Raw genomic sequence first — 21281 nt, 5'->3', positions numbered from 1 at the left:
GGTTTGGTGTCTGAGCTTTAATTTTATAGGTATTGTGAACTGCTTATTGTCCACTTATAATGGACACTGATGCTTTGATTTATACACTTAATCATTAACATAATAGTGACAACTGTAGTAACTATACCTATTTGTTAAATATAGTTCATTACAAAATGTATTTACTTTTTTAAATTAATGCAGTCTAAGTTTGTCTGACATTTGTCAACAGTGGTTTGAGGTATGCAGGCAACATGCGTGCACACAGATTTGTAAACTGGATATTGAGGCACAGTGCCAAAGTTATGGAGGTGACCTCGGCCTATTAAATTTCAAACTGTGCACTGCTATGGATAAAATCATGGTTGAATTGCAATCCAGACTTTTGCTGCAAGAAAAATCTTAAAACACATAAGTAAAATTAAGTTACTATTTAATTAGATTAATGTCCTTTTTAAATTATTACAGTACCACTGACAATTTGATCTTGTTTATATGTAGTCATCCTCCAAACATCACCAGTGTAAACAACATTGTAACTTATCCGTCCACTGAAACTAGAGCAGATTATTTTTAAATGACAAATGTCACAAGGGCAAGTTGATAGAAATCAAGCCCACTGTACTGTTGTGTGTTTGGTATGTTCATGCTATTTATTTCCATACATGCGGTTGACATTTTATTGGGATTTTATGCACATGCACTTACAGACCATGGTTAGGTTGTGTCGTTTACATTCTATCCAGCAGAGGGCAGCATCACTTTAGATTACTCTAAAAATTCCCTCAGCAACTCATTTCTGATGAGTAACTCCAAGGCAACCTTTGTTTTGACAATCTGAAGGACCCCCTTTGCTCTACCTTAACTGAAGAATATTAATGTAGTTACTGCTTATTTTTACAGTCTATGAGTTACTGTTGTTGAAACACAAAACAGTTCAAACAGCTCTGACCTGAAGGTGTCCTGTGGCATCAGGCACCACCAGGCGTTGGCAGAAGACCTTCAGTCCTGCTAGGTACAAGGAGGGGGCATGGGTCACACTTGATTTTCTTGCACATCCCACACACGCTGGATCAGATTGAGATCTAGGGGATTTTGAGGTGAAATTATAGTTTGAACTTTCAACAGTTTCTTCAAACAATTCCTGAAAATTTAGTTCTCAGTTAGAACAATCACTTACTGGATGATCAAACAAATTCACAACTTCAGCAACATATGAGGTGTCCTTTTATATTAGTTTATTAAGTATTAAATAAATTCTAAATAAACATATTTCACAGAGTTTTTCCTTTGTTAAGACTTATTTTAAGTGTTAACACTTTTCTACGGCTGCTTATGACCATGGCTAGTGGAGCTTTGTTCACATGCAACAAATAACTTGTGGAACTACAACACTTTTGCACAACTGGCCTTTACATACTACATTATGTTGTGTAAAATATCTGAACATGAAATTATTAACATATATCTACTACATCAGAATTTGTAAATCAATGGGAATTAGTGTGTTTGTGTGTGTGTTTTTCTGAGACTGGTGTTTTTGAGCATGAAGGTGTTTGGCTGAAATCCAGCTTGAGGTGCATGAAGGAACCTGGTGGTTGTTTAAACAGGAAAGCAGGTCAGTCTGGGGTATGTGTTGTCAAGAGGCTCTATACATGTGTTCTGTTAGTTAAACGTTTTTGCATTTTCCATCTCTACTTTGACCTACTTTACACAAGAAACTGACCTGGCAGTTTGGAAAGGGAAATTAATTTTTAGCAAACAGCATACTGTATGATGTGAAAGCAATGCACATGCCTGACACAGCTGTACATTTGAAATTTGTATAAATATTGCTTTAAAATAGACTGGAGCTCATATTGCTCTTTGGAACAGCAATTTATGGTCAATAATATGTTGACAAATTGAAAAAAAAGAGTGTGATGTGTAATCAGGTTTCATTTTCATTTCATTTATAGTTGTTGAAAACAAATTTGAAGAGTATATTGACTCACATGTTGTTTTTTGTAGATACTTAACGGACTACAGCAAAGTGTTTTGGTTTTGGTTGTCACAGTTAATCCATGCCAAAAGTAGTACAGGTCTATACACGTTATTCTCACATTATTTTGTTATTAGATGTTCCACAGCTTACAGGATCGCAGCTACAGTACAGGCTTATGAAGGATAAACAAGGAAGGCACCAGCCAGTAACATGAAGCCAAAGAGTAAAACTGACACCAAGCCACAAATTAAATTCTGGCAGCTATTCATTAGGTTCAAGTAAGACTTGCATGACCAAGTAGAGCATGCCGGCACTTGACAGCCGGACTCAGTGAACCAGAAAGAGAGACGGTAAGACAGTGACAGCAGAGAGAGACAGAAAAACTGTTTTCTGATCTTCTTAATTCTACAAATCCAGCCAGGAATCTGAATATAAATCTGGCTAAACACGTTTTATCTTGCACAAAATCAAATACATCTACAGTATGTTTGTACAGTGCACCTTAACGCATGAACAAACTGCCCAGTAGTCTGTGTATCATGTTGCATCCATAGGTCAAATCAGGAATCAGTCTCATAAATCTACATTTAACCGTCTGGATGTGACTGTTACTGACAAAGACCTGCACTGGCTTCATTCTCACATCCTCATTCTGACCTACAGGACAAAATACAAGAGAAAGCAGAAGAGACAAGTTTTGGGTATTCACAGTCAACAGCAACTCTTTGCCTGAAAACAACTCGGTGTCAGCTTTCCACCCCTATCTCTCAAACTCTCCACTTCACCCCCCCATCCAGACCTATGGGTGGCATGTGTTTACCATCTCACCATTTACCCCGTCTCCCTCCCTCCTCTCCCTCTCTCTCCCTGTCCCAAGGCCACTCCCTGTTTGTCTGCATGCCACCAAGGTCTAACTCAGCCGGGAGAAAACACCAGCAGTGGACATGTCTGTCTGTCTGTCTGTCTGTGTATCTGTCCGGCTGTCTGTCTGCAGGCAGTATCTGGGATCTGCAACATTAAACCAGATACACAAATATCAAGGACACTGTGCTTTGAGGTGTCGCTCTTATTTTAACACTATGGGTATGAAACGCTTGCTCATGTTTAAATCCTTCAAACAATGTGCCTGAAAATGAGATCTAATCTGAAGTGTTTTCTGTCCTATTTTACACCTCATTCATATTTATAAGAACTCAACAAAGCCTGAATGTGGCTGCTGTTTTAGTTTTCTGACCCCAAACATTACTGTTTTGGTTCATGTTTAAGCCACAGCAAGAGACAAAACAGAAAATCTGCAGCATCTCAAATACATAGAAATTAGCATCTTTAGAGCCAGATGTTCCTCTCAGAAGTTGGTGGAGAAGAAAACAGAGCTAAAATAAGAATGAGTCTAACTTATGTTCAGCAAGATGCTGGAAATAGGACTCCAAATCAATGGTTAATGTTTCTCCATGAGTAATCAAATAATTGTTGACTAACAGTTTCATCATATCAACTCCTATGTTGATGATATTTCACTGTTGTGTATAAAATTTGTTTCCACTGCTCTAAAGCAGCCAAAATGTTTTAAAATATAAAATTAAAATATAACCAATGCCAAATTATCAATCATGCAGAAAAGTGCACTCTTCAATGTCTAACACTGCAATGCATTATGTTTCTGGACTGTTAATACTGGTGCATGATGAGAATGGTGAAGGTTGGATGGTACTTTTAACTTATTTTTCTACGTGCAGTAAAAGTAAACGGTATGCACAGTCACTGTAAAATACATGTGAAGGAGTACGAAGTCCAGTGTTTTGTCTGAGAAAGTAAGTATAAAATGTTATAAAGTTTAAATTTTCAAGTAAAGTACCTCAAAACTAAGGCAACTACAGTAGTAGAAAGGGGGGTGACATACTAGAATTTACCTTTACTCGTGGTTCCTATGTAAGATTCATTTATGATGCCTGTAACAAAAGTACTGTAAAGTGACACAAGTTCAAACTGCACATCATCTGGTTGAGGTGCTGTGGCTATAGCTGGAATTGAAGGGACTTGGCAGGAGGCTTTGGGCTTTTTTTCTTCTTCCATGCTGGTTAACAGGATGTGCAGCAGGGAGGTCATGGAGTCTCCAGGGGAAGAGAGGCCTCTGATTTACACACTCTGATCCCAGCTATGACCTGGGTCACGGCCCTCAAATTTACAAATGGGGCCCATAGGACACAAGGAGGGGATGCCAAGAAGACAATCACCCCAGAGGTAACTAGAGGACATCCCCTGCCCTTCTCACTCTGTTGGTTTGTGTCCTCTTTCTCACAAACTCCAACCCAACTGATCACTGAACTTTAGTACACCCTGCCTCTCTACAGAATTTCCTTGTTTCCTGCTTTTAATTGCAGAAGGTGGTGGTGGTCTAATTAGGCTCTAGGGGTACAAGCCAAGAGGGGAGTTTTAGAAAAACAAGTAACAAGGGTGAAAATAAAGGCTAAAGATAATAAGAATTTTAAAAAAAGTTGGCAGGAATAGCATATCTCTTATTCAAAATCCGCTAATCATGTTTACCTGTTTGCAAAAGCTTTAAATCCTCTAATCTGTCCAGGAAATAAAAGTACATTATATCCAGGACACATAATTCACTGACAAGAGAAAAAAAATTAGAAACAAATATCTTTGGGAATAGGAATTAGATGAAACCTCTGTATATTTGTTAGAGCAACAACAATCTAGAATAAATAAATAAAAGTCCAGAAAGAGTAAGTGTAAGACAGCTTGAGGGATGACAACGAAAAGCCAAGCACAGCTTTGACATTCCTGATTCACTTTTATGTAAGCAAAAGTGCAAAAGGGGGAGACTTCATTGTGCGAAGGTCACAAAAACAAGCCATCCATTTATTTTTTGAAGGCTCCGTCTCCCACAATGCATATGACTTGTAAAATATCTTTGCCCATGATTCCCCGCACAACAGTGTTGCAGTACAAACAGCAGGTGCGCAGACGTACAGACAAAGTGACGGGATGAAACACAGGGTCAGACACTCGGCTGTTGATAATAACGAAGCCTGTGGTGGAGGGATGTGGACGTGGGGGCGGAGTTAAGAAAGAGCTGTTTTGAAGCTCTGTGACACATGTCCTTTAGTAAACACTGTCAAAACAAAAGCTTTCTGGACTCGGTCACCTGGTCTGACATGAGTCCTCCTGGCACAGTTTACAGATGTTGTTCCAGAGACAGGTGTGTCTGTGCTGAGGGAAAGTCTGATGTGATCAGGCTTGTTTTATAGCCGCGATACAAGAGGCCTATAATTTTAAACTGACATGAAGCTTTAGATTCAGCTTCACCTGAGAGAACCTATTTCCTCACCAGTTTACACTTGTTGCCCACCACTACTGAGTGAGAAAACCTCCTATCTGTGCAATCCGTTTTCTCCTCAACATTGCCAAGGGTTTAATGAGAGGACAATCTGTCTATCTATATCAGACATCTTATCCGAACAATTCAGAATTTGCATGAGGAAAGAAGTCTATCTGGTGTAAAGGTTATGTTGATGTTCTGCCTTTTCTTGTTTCTTTACTCAGTGTTCAGGTTTGGTCTCTCTGCTGAAGAAAAGGAGCAGACTGTGTCAATATGTACACAAGAACAAAATGATATACAGCAGTCAATGACACATGCTTAAAACTCAATACTGGAAAAGAACTCGCTGCAGTGTAATGTTTCAGTGGCATCGCATTCTTCTTCTTCTTCTACGATCCTGGAAGAATTTTGCCTTTAGGTTTACAGAAATGTACAGGCACTCAGCAATTAAAGCTCTGAACTGCTGACACAGCTATGGAGTAAAGAGGATACATCCAGGAAACACAACTGGGTCAATATTTAGCAACAACAAACTAAAATGGAATTTAGCAAGTAAGACTCCAGGTTTGGGAGCAAAAATATTTACCAAATCCTTTCAAGACAGGTGACTCTAACCTAGCAGCATTTCAGGTTTGCTTTCACCTGTCATTTGAGCCAATGTTTGAATATCTACTGTGGGTGCATATGGACAAAGAATGTGTCATCTCAAATTAAGACTGACAAGTGAAATAAACACTAAATACCACAACAGATAATAGCTTGAAAACTGCTTCACATGCTAAAGCAATAACTGTTATCATGAAACAGCTTCTGGTGACTTCGTCCACAGAGAGGAATCTCGCTGGCCTACTTTACCTCTAAAAGTCCAAAACAACCTGTTGCATCCCCGATTTAGATGTGAAAATACAGACAAATACGAAGCAAAAAGCACTCCCTGAGCACTCAATTTCAATTAGATTTCAGGATGTGAGATTAATGTGGATCAAGGAATCAGTCATTAGAGCTTATAGGGGGTTTAATGGAGTAACTCAACAGATGGTTAGAAGTCACAGACTCAGTGTGACAGCTGATAATTCTTTAAGTGTTTAGGTTGCTTTTCCATTAACTGTCTTGGCTTCGAAACACTCTAGTTTCTAAAAAGATCTTGGTTTACAGAAGACCAAGGAAGACCACCGCAAACAAGCTACAACACTCTTCACTCAAGTTATCATTGAAGTTTTGCAGATTTAAATGGGAAGATTGGCACCACTATCACATCTATTTAGTAAATATGAAGCTACAGCAAACAGTGAGTTAGCTTATCTTAGCACAAACCCTGGTAACAGATGGGAGCAGCTAGAGTGGCTCTGTTGAAAGGTAACAAAGCCCAACGACATCTTTAAATCTCACACATGAACACATTAGTCCTATTTCTTCAGGGGGCATACTGTAGTTTTTTACAGTGAGGTTTGTTGTCATCAAGCAGGAGACAGGAAATGGTTAAACATTTTCAAACTAATTGAACGGCTAGGCCGCGTTTGTTAACTCCAGGCAGGGGAAGGTTGACTATTTCTCTGTTTTTCAGTGCAGTTTTCAAACAAATGTTCAGGTTTTTTGTCCTTTCTGCATCAAAACTAAGAGACATAAGTGTGTGATTTGTGCAGAGGAGTGCACAGCTGCTGTGGTACAGTTATAGGTCAGAACCTCTTCAGTTCTGGAAGAACACTTTGTAATTCAAGCCTCCTTTCCTTTTCCTTCTCCAAACCACCAGCTGCTTTGCACTTGACAGTAAGAGGCTCGCTGCCAATACCCACATCTTTCCCAGAACAGACCCCATTCACAGTTAGATCACTCTTCAGTTCGAGTGTCTCCTCCATCTGACCTGCTTCCACCTCCACTCCCGTTGATTAAAATTAATGGGGAAATGAATTAGTATCTTTGTGATCAGTAACCTACACCCACAGCCTCAAGTGCTCCTTACTATGTGGTAAACATCGTATGCGTGCTTGAATGTTCTACAGGAGGCCAATTAGTTCATGGGAATCAGGCTTGATAACTGGGGCACACACTCGCCAAGGGGCTGGTTTTTGGGGACAAAGCTGCATCCACTGAAACTCTGGGGAGACTAAACAGCCACTGCTTATCGCATCTGAGGCTTTTGGGTCCATTAAATGTATAACTCTGGTTCTGGAGAGCTCATTTAGCACCTACAGCTGCCCTATTTGAGCAGAATTCCCAGACAATGTAAATGTCTGTTTGAGTTATTTATGGCAACTGCGTTTAGCATGGAATTCAACCTTGACCTTGGTAAATTGTTGTGGTCTCCAGTGGGATTTTCTCTGTCAACACTGCTGGATTCAGGCCATATACATATAGACATGCTTTTGACATGGTAATATCCCACATACTGTAGTTCATAGTCCCACTGTAGGTACCCATTAATACAGTGTTGAAGGAAAGTTTTGATATTTAAGAAATATGTTTATTCATTAGATAAGACAACTGATACCACTCTCACATGTGTGTAACTAAAATGTGTGTAACTTCAAGGTTTCAACCAGGTGACAGCTTCTATCCATAGCTTTATAGTCAGTGGATATAAGGAGCATTACTGATCTTCTCAGTAAATTGTCATCAAGAAGCTTAGCACACAGAGAGGAGAGTAAAGGAGAAACCGCTGACCTGGCTCTGTCTGAGGGTAAAAAAAAAATGTGCGTGTTACATCTTGAACACTTAATCTGTGCAGAAGTGGAACAATGGATGGACGGCTGTTTCCCAGTTTCCACTGTTTATGCTACACTAATCTGAGCTAACCATCCTTCTGGCTGTGACTGCTGTAGTTCTTCAGTACAGTCCGTCATCAGCCCACATATTGTGTTGCATGAGAAACAGATTCAGCGAGCTGAGCTGGGGCTTTGTTTCACTCATGTTGTGTAAGTCCGGGCTTCCTCTCTGGAAGTACAGAAGGATGACGGCTAGAAAAGACTTAAAAGAAACGACTCCCAACAGCCTTTACACTAAATGCCTAGGTTAATCACTCAAGAGAATTATTTCTTATGTGTTGCTTTCTCCTAAATGAAGCCACTGCAGTAAATCTGAAGGATCAAGTTTAATACTGCTTGCACTCTTGCAAGATTAGCACTTCTTTGTTTGGTGACAGGGACAGAGCCTAACCCCAGAAATAGCGTAAAACAGTGTAGAGAGAAACAACTGACAGCATACAGTACACATCTGCTGAGGTTAACCACAGTCTAAATGTATTTACATTATCCAAACTGGGATATGCGTACGTACATTCTGTACTTTTCTGCTTCCTGCCAGCTGGGACACTCATTTAGTCCATGAGCAGTGAGAGAAGTGAGGGGGAAAGCGTCTGTGGAAGTGAAGAGGTATGAGGGACGTCCATTAGCAGGGGCCTGTTCCCCACAACCAGTCTGAGAAGTAAAAGTATCTCATGGCAAACTGACCCAGTGAAGCAGAAGCAGTAACAAAAACACATTCATTTGTATCACGTAGCACATGTCTGCGCATGTGTAAGCTGAGATCTAGCCTAAAGTCTGTAACAGTCTGTAAAAGTCTGTAAGAATATGTGTGTATGTGTGCATCTAAGCATGCAAGAAAGATACATGAATGAAATACTGAAATGTGTGTATGTGTTCATTAAAGTCTTCGGTCCACTGCACAAACAGGCCAGTGGACAGCAGTTACGTATTCTTTTGACTTACATAACTTGTCTTATGTCACAAATTCTTCGACCTCAAAGAGAAGAAACAGCTACATGCTTCTAATATGAGCAATTTAGATCCTGCACACTTTGCAGAAAAAAAAGCTTACAAAATGGAGATATCTAAAGCCTTAGAAAAAATGCAGAAATTAAGCATTTGTGTGGGAACTGAGGGGGTCTCTTGGTACATGCCGATGAATAAGTGGGACCATCTTCATACAAGGAGAAGCAGGGGTCCACACAGGAAATCTCTAATACCCTCTCGGGCCCGGTCCTGTCCGTGATGAACCGAACCCGAGGTGAAGAGAGTCACACCCACAGGTTTTTTCATTTGTTTCGGTGCAATGTCACATTCAGTATGCAGCTCCTGGGGCACCAATAGTGCACCAGTCACTATACTGTAGGTGTAATGAATGGAGACGTGAGCAGAGGTCAGCTCTGAACAAGGAGGCGGGTTATTCTTTAGCTAACACCACTTGGGGGCGATAGTGCGTTGCGCCTGGCTGCTCATGACACACAATGGTAATTGGGGAATTGGTCAGAGGGAAACGTTTTCTTCTGCACGTCTGCTGGTGCCTGCGTATGAATGAGTTCATATGTGTATCTGTCAGGAGGTATCGTCTGGCCTTCCTGATTTATTTGCTAATTGTAAAGGAGATGTCTCTGAAACGCTGAGGTCAAATCATGGTTTTGAGGTCATTCGTTCCAATATACAAGGCGGTTCTCTTTAAATGGAGATATTCGAATATGTGAAACTGACTAATGGTGACATTTTTATAAGCACAGGTGCAGACATCACATCTCCCTGCTGTTCAACCACATTTACTTCTCCAGTGCGTCCTGACCAATGCTTCTACTCAATCACAAGACAAGTCATAAGCTCTGGCAGTCACCAGCCCCTGGACATCAGTGGCCACACAGTCGGCTAAAAAAGGTCTGCAACTCATGAATATCTTATTATATAAGAAAAGCAGGACATAGGAAAGGTGATGCTGGGTTACCCAAAATGACTTTAAGAAATGTGATGCAGGCAGATCCTCATCTTACTGTACAGTAAGACATACAGCATTTGTGCCAAATCTAGTGCCTTATGCGGATAATGGTTGGATGCTTGCTTGGTTATTCAAAGGCTGAGATCTCAATGGTGTGAACAGGAGCATGCAGGGTGAAATTTTCTTTTCTTTTATATATTTATTTTTTGTTTCTTTTCCTTCATCTTCAGGTTCTCAAGTAGCTTTATTCTGGATTATTTACACCACAGAATTACATTCAGATATGTATTTCTGGCAGACACACATGGAAAAATCAACAAATATGAAATCTCTAATAAAATAGTCCCAAATGGAAAAAAATCACAGATCAGCGTCTATCCATGGGAACTGGAGGTCAACAGCTCTAACAGCCTCCAGCACCTGTTTTTTTTTCTTCTTCTTCTTCTTCTTCCCTCCCTCTTTCCATCCACTTGTACATGACTAAGTCTGGGGGCTGCACTGGTATTTACAGATGTGTTCTGAATCTGGGTAAAAGGTCAGCATGCCGGCTACAGATAGGAGCGGCCATTTTGGGAAATTGAATAAGCAGCTGTGGCGAATCGTGGATCCGGTCATGATCAGTGACACAGGACTGTATGGCTTTGTGAGAACAAACGAGAGGATACTGAGCAGACAAGATTCCTGCAAACCCTGCACATTACTATTACACAGAGAAAACTAATGCTTATTCAATTGAGTTGTTTAGTCTGTTTTTAATGTCAATACCTTTCTTACTTACAACGTGACGATTAGTCTGTTGGCTCTTGTTTGAACTGGTTTCAGCAGTGCCCTGGATGAGCTCCAGCTGTGGAAATCTACTGAACATTTTCACTGTAAACTGTACGTCATACAGTTATGAGGAATTTCTACATTTCTGGAGTATTTTAATGTCATGTTAAATTATACTTTTACTGCACTACATTTTGAAAGAACACATTTGATATAATACTGACATAATACAATTACTATATGTAATTCTAATCATTTTAACTAATTATAATGAACATTTATTTGTTAAAAAAATTGGTAATTTTTTTTCGGATTATGCTTCCAAGTAGTATGTTGATAATATTTCAGCTACTTTACAACCTAAAAATTATAATCATGAAATCTCAGAATCAGAAAAAGACTACACTAATAGGAATAATTAATACGTTTTGCGTAATTGCTGTGAACAATACGTTTACTTAGGCCTCTTACTGATGGAGTATTTCCACACCAGGGTATTACTACTTTTACATAGATTATAATACTCCCACTGATGAAATCAATATGATTTGAATTGCTGAGTATCTCGTTAAATTGTTACGCAATTCTGTCTGCAAAGTTAACAAGCATGAGTCATCCAGCAACTACACTATCAAGAAAATCTGGATTTCGCCTGTAACACATTCAGCCATTATTTGCAACATCAGAAAGGTCTTGTCATGTCAATTCTCAGTATGTCTGACATAACATAAAAAGCTAAAAAAAAAAAAAAAAAAAGGTCTGCAGTCCATCTCTCACAGCCTCACTGTACATCCCAGTCACATCCCTGCCAAGTTCTGTAATGTCCCAGAAGAATGCAACAAATGCAACGAGGCACGTACGTTCTTGAGGCTGCATGTACAGTCATGACATTAATGTACCAGACTCAAGTTCAGCTATTCGTATGTTCCCCCTTTAACCTGATCCACACAGGTACTTTCCAACCCTTCTCATTCAATGACAGGGAACTGTCGCTGAAAGCAAAAGCAAAATATGAATCATCATACTACAGTTCCTTCAGTCTGTCAGTTTGAACAAACAAAAGAAGATCTGTCCACAATAATCCCAGGGTTCCTAGGAAATGAAAAGGGCTGTCTAGCTTTTGGCGTCAGTTATTATTATTATTATTTTTTTTTTTTAACAAGGACGCGGCAGTCGTTGCTGGCCCTAGTGGAAACCGTTCTCTGCCAAGGCTTTAGGAAAACAATGCTAATAACGTTTGGTACATTCCAGGCGCATACATGAGGGCTGTAATTCCTCAGCACAGTGTTTCCCATCTCAGCACCGTCAGCAGTCTCCCAGTTACCTTTCACCTACTTAGTCTGGGCTACAGACAGGAGAGGGTTAAACCAGCTCCTTCTTTGTGGTCTGGCCCCAGATCACATATGGCCTGTGATCTCTGTAAAAAAAAAAAAAAAAAAACCATACTGGCCGTAATGTGGGCATTCTCTGCTGTGAACTTTCCCCTAATTCTCACAGTCCTCACAGATCAAATCTTTGCGGAGGAGCCCCTCAGGCCACATCATTCGCATGTTCCTCTCCTGTCTGTGACTGACTTCATTCATTCTTTGCATTGTCCAAGAGGAGATAGACGGGAAACCCTGACACACTTGTTCTACAGTAGCTGTTTTATGGCGGGTTTTTAAGAATGTTTTAATTATGATGTAATCCTTTTTTTCTGTCTGATCAGTAAAATGACAAGACTGCTTTATTCAGTGTAGTAAAATTTTTATTTTAAATATTATTTTTAATAGGATTATTGGGAAGGCTAATTACTGTAGTCAAGTGTGTTATGTTAAAGAGAAACTGGGGATTACAAGAAATTATTTAATTATAACAGAGAGTAAAAGTATCTGTTTTCAAAGCAATATAATAATCTGCTGCGCATAAATCAATGCATATCTTTTTGTTGTATGGATCATTCATGGCTCCTAATTTTGCCTGAATTCTTCATAAGTCTTGTGAGGAAACTACGTAGGAATTAATGTGCACATTTTTGAAAACACAAATCTGAATATCATTAAACTAACCAAGGATGTTGGTTAACACAGAACATGATCCTATTGGACACAGGAGCAAATACAAGACAGGTAAGAGAAGGAAAATACAGTTATAGTAAAATCAATAGACTGAATTAACAGGAGGAAAAAAAATCATCCAAATGGCAGGAGGTTACAGGGCATGATGGAATATATGGAAAATGTTTCTACTGGACAAGGAAGGGGCTCAGAGACTCCACTCAGATGGTGATGGAGTCCACTCTATAAAGGTCTGAGCTTCATCTTTCACCGGCATCAGTGTGGGTGGTCTGCTCACAGCCCATAACGGTATTTACTACTTTCACTTTCACAATTCAACTACAGTTAAAGGCTGGTTTACAGTGAACGATGTTCCCTGATGTTTTTAAACGGCCTGTTGGATCAAGTTCTACACACCTACCCTGGTTTTCGGTTTTACAGTGACTGTGAATATAGATTAAATATTGATATACTGTATTTTTTAAGCGTAATCAGAGTTTTGATTATCTTTATCAACCAATTTCAGACTGTTCCTACGCTGTTGAAAGGATTACCTCACCACACATCTCACACTTAGTGTTAATGCAGCAGTACCTCACAGAAAAGGGTTTGTTTCACAGCTGGGTATATCAATTGTTTAGTTTCCTCCAGCAGATAATGTAGTCCCTGTCCCCCACAGTGCAGAGATGAAAGCCAATCTTTTTGTTATATCATGTCCCTCCTCCGCCTCCGACATGAATAGTTAACAGAGAGGTGGAGGAGGGACGGAAACCTGAGAGTAGCTGCACCCCTCCCTCTCCCCAGCCAGCCAATGGCAGGCAGCTTACAGCTGAGAGTTGAGGGCTGTGAAACTATATAACAGTGGTGGTGTGTCTGATCCGCCAGGAGCCTGAGCTCTCAAATTGAACTTAAGAAGACAGGGCAGGACACTGCACACTTCTGCAACAAGACAACACATATTTCAAAGCAAGATTTCAAAACTTCAGGACAAGGGCAGAAATGAAGACAACACTGGCAACTCTGACTCTGTGCCTGGTGGTGCTCCTGGCCACAGGTTTCCCTCTGGAGAGGAAAGGAGGATCATCCAGCAGCAGCAACGGCAAGGAGAAGCGTGTACAGTACGCGGCATGGGATGATGTGAATGTCATTGCCCATGGTCTGCTGCAGCTGGGCCAGGGGCTGAAGGAGCATGTTGACAAAACCAAAGTCCAGATGAGGGACATTTCCACCAAGCTGAAAGTCTTCAATCGTACAGTGACAGATCTGGGAAAGGAAAGCCAGCGGCTGCGGGTAGAAGGAGAGGCCCTGAAGGTTCAGGCCCACGGCCTGGAGGACAGAGAGGGGCAGCTGCTGAACGTAACAGCCGAGCTGAAGGAGAAGGCAGAGGAAATGCAGCAGGAGAGGAGGACAATGAGTGAGAGGATGAGCCGGCTGGAGAGGAGAGTGGACAGCATGCTGCAGGGAGACGCGGCGCCGCTTGATTCAAACACTGGTGCCAAGAACAAGAGCGATGTTCGCAACATCCAGGTGAGGATGGAAGCATTTCTGTCTTTGTGGTTTTGATGATGGTCATTTCTTGAAGTAATCAGAAGGATGTTAACAAGTAGTGTGGTCTGGATTAGTTTCTGTCTTACAAACATTACCACAAACCTAAATATTGATGCTGGACTGCAACAGATGGTTAAAGGAAAGCTGAAAGTTGGTGGATGTACAGTATATGCATGGATAGTTGGCTTTTATGGTTGGACTTTGTCTCTCAGCTCAAGGGCACTGAATGAAAATGCATAGAGGACAAGCAGTGGGTGGTGGGTGTGGTGGAGTGGAGTGGAGAAGAGAGGGGTTGGTTAACAAGCCTGCAGGGGTTGGAGGACAGAGTGTGCAGTACGTGCAGGGAAAGACTAAACGCTGCCAGACAAAGAGATCTGCAGGCATCAGCTATAAGAATGTGTGAATAATTCTCCACAGCTGTCACATTTTACAACCTGGAGAGACTCGAACATGCCTCACACAGTTGAAGGGGCTTATGAGGGCTGTGCTGTCTTTGTAGTTCTGCTTCTACAGTGGAGTGTGTGAGCCTGAGAGGCTTTATAGTGGGATGGAAAAGCGGTGAGGGAGTTACATAACCACACCACGGACGCTTGGAAAGGGTGGAAATGTCTCCTGCAAAAAGCCCTGTTTGTTGTTAACTCTAGTGTTTCTTGTGGTGGTCACATCAAAGATTACTGCACCATGAGCACATTTTACGCACAAGCACACAGTGTTGAATAAAGTTGAATAAATCACTAAAAGCATGGTACCTTTGTGTTTTTTTTTCTGTCAGATGATGCTGGAGGCTCAGAACAGACGCATTGATGATCTGATGGAGAGGATCAGACTCCAACAGGAGAAGCTTGACAAGCAGAATGTGCGCATCAGAACCCTGCAAAGTCAGGTGAGTTAAGCGTTAACAACCAGCAAACCAACATCTCTTGCAATCCCTATCATTTCAGTTGTGGAGACAAATATTTATTGTTTTGCCAAGTGTTTCTGCAAATTTCATGACCGATTCCGAAACTTTTTCAGATCCAGCAGTCACGACAGAGACCCTCCCCGCAGAGCAGCGACACAGACGGCCCAGAGCAACGCGACTCACCAGCCGGTAAGTCAAACCCCCTCCTGATGCCGCCTTAAGTCCACTCACTGGACTAAAATCTGATGCCAAATGTGGCCGGCCATCTGTTTAGTAAACGCCACAAAGAAGCTTAAATCACTGGCAATTAAAATCAAGGAATAGAATCAGTTTGGGACACGCTCCTCTGCACAGCTTGACACCTGCAGATGACCCTTCACAGACTCTGTGGCTTTTAGCCTTTAAATCCTAATGACATTGTTCAGTTAATACAGGATAACAGTAACACAATGGCACGAGTAAAGCAAGTGAGGATAAACCGTTTAAAAACATTTAATTAGGCCAATAATAAAATATATATAAATTTAGTTATTGTTAAGAGCCTTACTTCTATTACCCATAAGAAAAGACATCTATTGAGATAAATAGTAGAGAAGACGCTAGATTGGGGAATTAGTCACTCTTTTGTCAAGTCAGTCTTTTGTCAGTGGCCCTCATTCTGTTGTGTACAGTCGTTGTAAGAGACAGTAAATGATGCCCTCAGTGTGCAGCAACGCCACGCAGCTGCTGCTCCCAACTGAACTGAGCTGTGACTGGAGCAGCAGTCATAATGAGTGCTTTCATCCACACTGTACCAGACTGGATACACTCCAACTGGGCAACAGCGGAGAGTCCCACCAGCTTCCTTAACCCACCACATTTCTGTCTCACTTTAATGTTTGTTTAGTCTTCACACAGCAGGATGAGGGAGGTGATGCGAGGAAGAGGGGAATAAAAACAGAAATCCAAACCCTATTGAATAGGCAGTTTATAATGATGAGTTTGGGTGAATGAAACTGGTATATCAGCGTCTGATGGCCACAGATGAGAAGTGGGTGAAAGGTGAATGTGGCTGAGGCAACAGTTGAGTTCATTCAGTCGGGAAAAATCACAATAACACCTCAGAGCTCTGACATCAGCAGGATTTGAGGAATGAGGAAAAGGAACAGAGTTTCTCTGGCAAGGTTTCAACTGGGGGAAAGGTTGCCGGTATTTGAGAGCGTTCAGTTAGGGTCACACAGCTCAATGGGATTTCTCACACTGATCATTTCTGTGGTGTCGAGGGGAGGGGGGGGAGTAGGGGAGGGAAGCCTGGAAAACGCAAAGGGAGGCTTTGTAGAAATCTAGCATGCAATGTTCCTCAGATTACTGTCCTTGTATCCAAGCCAAGAAAAAAAATGAGGGAAAACAAGGTGGAAAGTGGGAAAAGCCAGTCTAAATTTATCTGTGAACTTTGTACAGATATCCTCCACTTCACTGTTTCAAAGACCCAGACCCCCCCCCTTTAAGACATCCAGCCTCTGTGTGTAAAACAAACATTTGTACATCCCTCAAGAATGAGCAACCTTTCCCCTAGATCTGTCAAGGAGTCAGACTATACCTCCCCCCCTCCCCATCCTCCCCCCACACCTCAGTCATCCTCTCCTCCCCCATCCTTACACACAAACACACCCTCCCCACCTCCACCTCCTTCTCCTTTACCATTGTAATGAATGAGAAGTGTGCCAAAGTTCAGGAGAACCCCTGACCCTGGGGCAGACTACAGCCACAACTGGCCAGAGAGAGTTCATGCCTCTAGAGGAAAGGTCGTTAGACAAAAACAAGGTTTTGTGTTACTGCGATCAGCTGGTGTGTTTACACCCAAACAAAAGCCAGGCGAATATTTATTCAAAAAAAAAAAAAAGATATTACCTGCAAGTTTTTGTTCTGTAACTGTATTGAACAGCATCATGTGATGATGTCATACAAAAAAAAGAGGGAATACTGGAGACGTGCTATTTGTCTCGTGCCTCATTAGCCACATGACAGACTCAATTGGCTCCGGAGTCCCCTGCTTTGTGTTCCTGCAGTCTCAGATGTCCCTTTACAGCCACAACCCCCACCCCTCCTCCTCTCACCAGCCTCTGATCACTCCCCATGCATGCGCCAGCCATGCACCAGCCATGCACCAGCCATGCAATCCCCCATCACTGAGAGGCTGCTGTGCACGTGAGAGAGGTGTGACAAGCCAAAGAGAGGGGGAGCAGAGACAGAGCAAAGGGAGGGGGCTTAGGAATGTAAAAGCTAGTAGTGAGTAACTCAATAGACTGGAGGGCCAGGCAGCCATAAAGAGGGAAGTCTGCTTGGGAACTGGGAGAAAGGTCATATTTATAACCGAGAAAGAAGTTCTCACTCACTCTCTCCCTTGTTAAGGCTAGGTCAAAGGCTCTATCGGGTACACATGCATATCTCCAGACTTACTGATAAACTCACTTAGAGTGATAGTCGTATTTGCAAACACTCTGCTTTCGCAGCACAGAGAAACCTGTCGCTGAGGTTCCCTAACTGTGAATGACCTACTTATCAAAGCTTGGTAAAGTAAACAAGCTCAGATTCACAAGGTCCTCTTTTAACACAGCGCACATGACAGAATAAAATCTAAAAAAAAGAAAAAAGGCTCCAATTTAGGAAACGTACAACAACAACAACAACAACAACAACAACAAAAAAGATAATTCCATGACCTTATTCCACTTGCCACATTGGGCAGCAGTCCAGCAAATTCTGCCTTAGTTTAACAAACACAGTGTACAGCTGAAGAAGAAAAGATCTGTTAAATGTGTCACATATAAATAGCATAACTATAAGTGTAGGGTGTTTACACTGCTTGCACTGTGGGTTCTTGTAGAGATATGATACAGAACTGTTTTTCTTAACATTGAGCTTTTTCCCTCTTTGTTTCTATTGTAGAAATGGCATCAGACTGTCACGAGCTGTTCCTGAGAGGAGAAACCACAAGTGGAGTCTACACCATCCAGCCAATAAATGCTGAGCCCTTTAAAGTCTTCTGTGAAATGACAGCTGGTAAATAGAGTTAAACTTCCTACCAATTTTGCCAGAGGCTGTTTTGACTGATTAAACCTTTTCTGATCAACGTCTCTCTGTATTTCTTTCCAGATGGTGGATGGACAGTGATCCAAAGGCGCCAAGATGGCTCAGTGGACTTTGACCAGCTATGGCAAGCCTATGAGGAAGGCTTTGGCAGCCTGAATGGTAAATACCCCTTTGACTTTGATCTCACTTTCACCGACTCCAGGTGCTGGGTAGCCTGGCCAGGAGCAGATTAGTTCACACAGCATTACAGTATTTACAACCAGCGTATCAGTGGGAAGGAGACTGTGTCCAAAAGTATCTTATCTCTGACTTAAAACAAAGGCAAGAGTGTTTCAGCTCAGCTGTGGGTAGTTTTCTCACATTTTCTCTCCCCAACTTCCTCTTTGTCTGCAGGAGAGTTCTGGTTGGGTCTAGAGAAGATCCACTCCATTGCAAAAGATGGCGGCTACATTCTCAACATCAAGCTCTCTGACTGGGGGAACGACTTGGCATCCGTCCGCTTCCCCTTCCAACTGGGTGGAGAGGAAACCAAGTATTCGCTCAAGATTCAGGAGGCCGACACTTTCAGCACCCTGGAGAGTTCCCTGGGGACCGACGCCACCTCCGGCCTGCCTTTCTCCACCAGCGACCAAGACAATGACCAGAAAAACGATACCAACTGCGCCAAGCACCTTTCTGGTGAGTTGAAAACGACTATCACAATGCTAAACCCCTCTATTTCAATTGATGATGTTTCCTCACAAGATTAAAAGTACCTAACCTGATGTTGTTCTTTGTCTTCTGCAGGTGGTTGGTGGTTCAGTAATTGTGGTCGCTCCAACCTAAACGGTAGATACTTCCAGAGTCCTCCTCCCAAGCAGCGACACCAGAGGAAGCAGGGCATCTTCTGGAAGACCTGGAGAGGCCGCTATTACCCTCTGAAGTTCAGCATGATGATGATCGCCCCTGCTGCGATTGAGAAAAAGTCCTAAAGATTAAAAAGAGACAAAGAGAAAAGGTCAAAAGAAAGAGAAGGGTGAAGAAAGAAGTAGATTTTGGACTATTCTTTCTTATCCTGGTGTTTGGTTGGTGAGATAGAGGTTTCCATTTCCCTGGTTGTCTCCTTGCAAGGAAAACTTCATACCAGAGCCAAGGCCCTCAAAATAGAAGCAAGAACTCAAACTAAATGAGTTCCACGTTTCCACTGCTCTGTTCTCAGAGAGACGAGCAGATTCCTTCCCTGCACCTAAAGCCACAGATGGAAAAAGAGACAAAAAAAAACATGCAGTGGAACATTGTTGTCAGTTTTGTTTCACCATTGCAGTTGATTATTTTTGTTGGTGTGAGGCAGGGGCCCCTATAGTCAGAGGAGCAAGTCCAGGCCTGTCTTTTGCGCTGTAAGCTGCAAAATATTTCCAACAAGTCAAGACTCATCACCAGACTTGTTGTGTCAACGGTGCTGGAGAGCTGTTGTTGAGTTTGAATGCGAGAAAACAGCTCTGTCAGAACTGCTCTTACCTTATAGGGGTTTCAAGTACAATGCAAAGGCCGATTAAGTGAGCCTTTGAAACCCAGTGGTGCGGACCAAATGGTGACTTAATTAAAACAAAGAGCCATTTTCCACATGAACATGAGGTCAGTGTTCATGAGCATTATGTAAAGTTATAAATCACTGTACACTAGGATTATGATGCAGAAACTGTTAGGGCTGATGTTGTAAAGCCGTTCTTGGGGTACTGAAGATCATTCCAGCCTTTTGTACAATATTCAACAGGCAGTTTTGAATCAAATTAAGTATATACTTCACTGACTTAAATTTTTCTGTGGAGATTTTGATAAGTCATATTGACTAGTTTTAAGACAAGCGACTGTGTTTTGTACATAGTGTATGAAGGAATGTGGTCAGTCTTTTCAGAAATGTAACTGTTACTGATTTGTCTTGGCATTGTCTGTTTTGTCGTGACTTGAGAGTTTGATATTGTAGATGTTTCCTTTTCTTATTTAAATGATGTAAAGAATCAATATATATATTTCTGGTACTGCTTGTTTGTAATTTATATTGTCTTTGTTGTGTTTTAACAGATGTAAGATTGTTTTTTTTTAAAAGAGAAAATACCAATCTTTTGGCCAAAATGAGCCAATAAAATTGATTTAAACTACTCCTGGTTTTGTCTGTGTATTTTATGTGCCACCAAAGATGTCAGTGTACCCTCATATTTTAGTCAACTGAAAACAGAACTAACAATCTATGGCTGTTACTTTACTAAAAATAAGAATATTATAATAGAGAAATACCAAGCTATATCAAATGCAAGCAAATTAGACTGAAATGGCAAAAGCTGCCAGATTTGTTGCTATTTCTGGTGTGTAGCCTATATTTTATTGCAAACTATAAATTCAATGTAAGGTTTCTCTTTGATTCTTACTTATTCTGTATTAAAAAACCCTGTCTGGGTTTATATTTGAAAACTGACTGCAGGCCAACACAGAGGAGAGTGAAACCATTTCACTGCACCACACGTGGCAGGTCTCTTGTAGACTTTACCAGCTTAGTCATATTAGCTGGAAGCAAACTTTAGTAGCCTCAAGGTGTCACTTTTAATTTTCACTGCACCACTTTCTGCTTCCCGGCTGGGCTTACTGTTAATGTGCTTCATCCGCAGTGATCCTCCGAGCACTGACAACTGGTTAAGGATCAACCTCTGTAACAGCTGATCTGATCGAGTGTGCTCTCCACTCACCTTCAAGGTATTGGTATAGTGAGTGGAAGTCAGTGCCTTCCTAGCATGCAACAGACGTACTAACACTGCAGTGTAAACACAATTAAGTGTGTAGGTATGTTTTAACAGTTGTGTATTTTAATCTTGTAAAAGACTGAGTAGTGTGCTATTATGGATATTACTGGTGTAGCTATAGGGCTGGTTCACTACTCTAATTGGTTGTGGTTGGAAGTTGTTATTTTTCTCATGTAACAGACTGTTTGATATG

The 21281-nt window shown here is 41.5% G+C and overlaps 1 protein-coding gene across 1 annotated transcript; it reads left to right on the top strand.

The window, feature by feature from the left end:
* Nucleotides 1-13673: 13673 nt before the first annotated feature.
* Nucleotides 13674-20363, top strand: angptl4 (angiopoietin-like 4). Its single transcript, XM_083990817.1, has 7 exons — nt 13674-14320; nt 15114-15224; nt 15356-15431; nt 18171-18284; nt 18378-18473; nt 18708-18992; nt 19101-20363. Exons 1-7 carry the CDS (start codon nt 13793-13795, stop codon nt 19283-19285), a joined length of 1395 nt encoding a protein of 464 aa, XP_083846943.1. The 5' UTR covers nt 13674-13792; the 3' UTR covers nt 19286-20363.
* Nucleotides 20364-21281: the final 918 nt, after the last annotated feature.

Source organism: Trachurus trachurus (assembly GCF_905171665.1).
Source record: "Trachurus trachurus genome assembly, chromosome: 17".
Classification (NCBI taxonomy): Eukaryota; Metazoa; Chordata; class Actinopteri; order Carangiformes; family Carangidae; genus Trachurus; species Trachurus trachurus.
Note: the sequence above shows the minus strand (reverse complement) of the source record. Positions and strands in the feature narration are given on the sequence as shown.

Bases quoted from the DNA above. Each gene is read 5' to 3' on its own strand.
- angptl4 (XM_083990817.1), top strand. From the start codon at position 13,793: ATGAAGACAACACTGGCAACTCTGACTCTGTGCCTGGTGGTGCTCCTG. The intron at 15,432-18,170 runs GTAAGTCAAACC...TTTCTATTGTAG, and splicing joins GCAACGCGACTCACCAGCCG to AAATGGCATCAGACTGTCAC. The intron at 18,474-18,707 runs GTAAATACCCCT...CTTTGTCTGCAG, and splicing joins AGGCTTTGGCAGCCTGAATG to GAGAGTTCTGGTTGGGTCTA.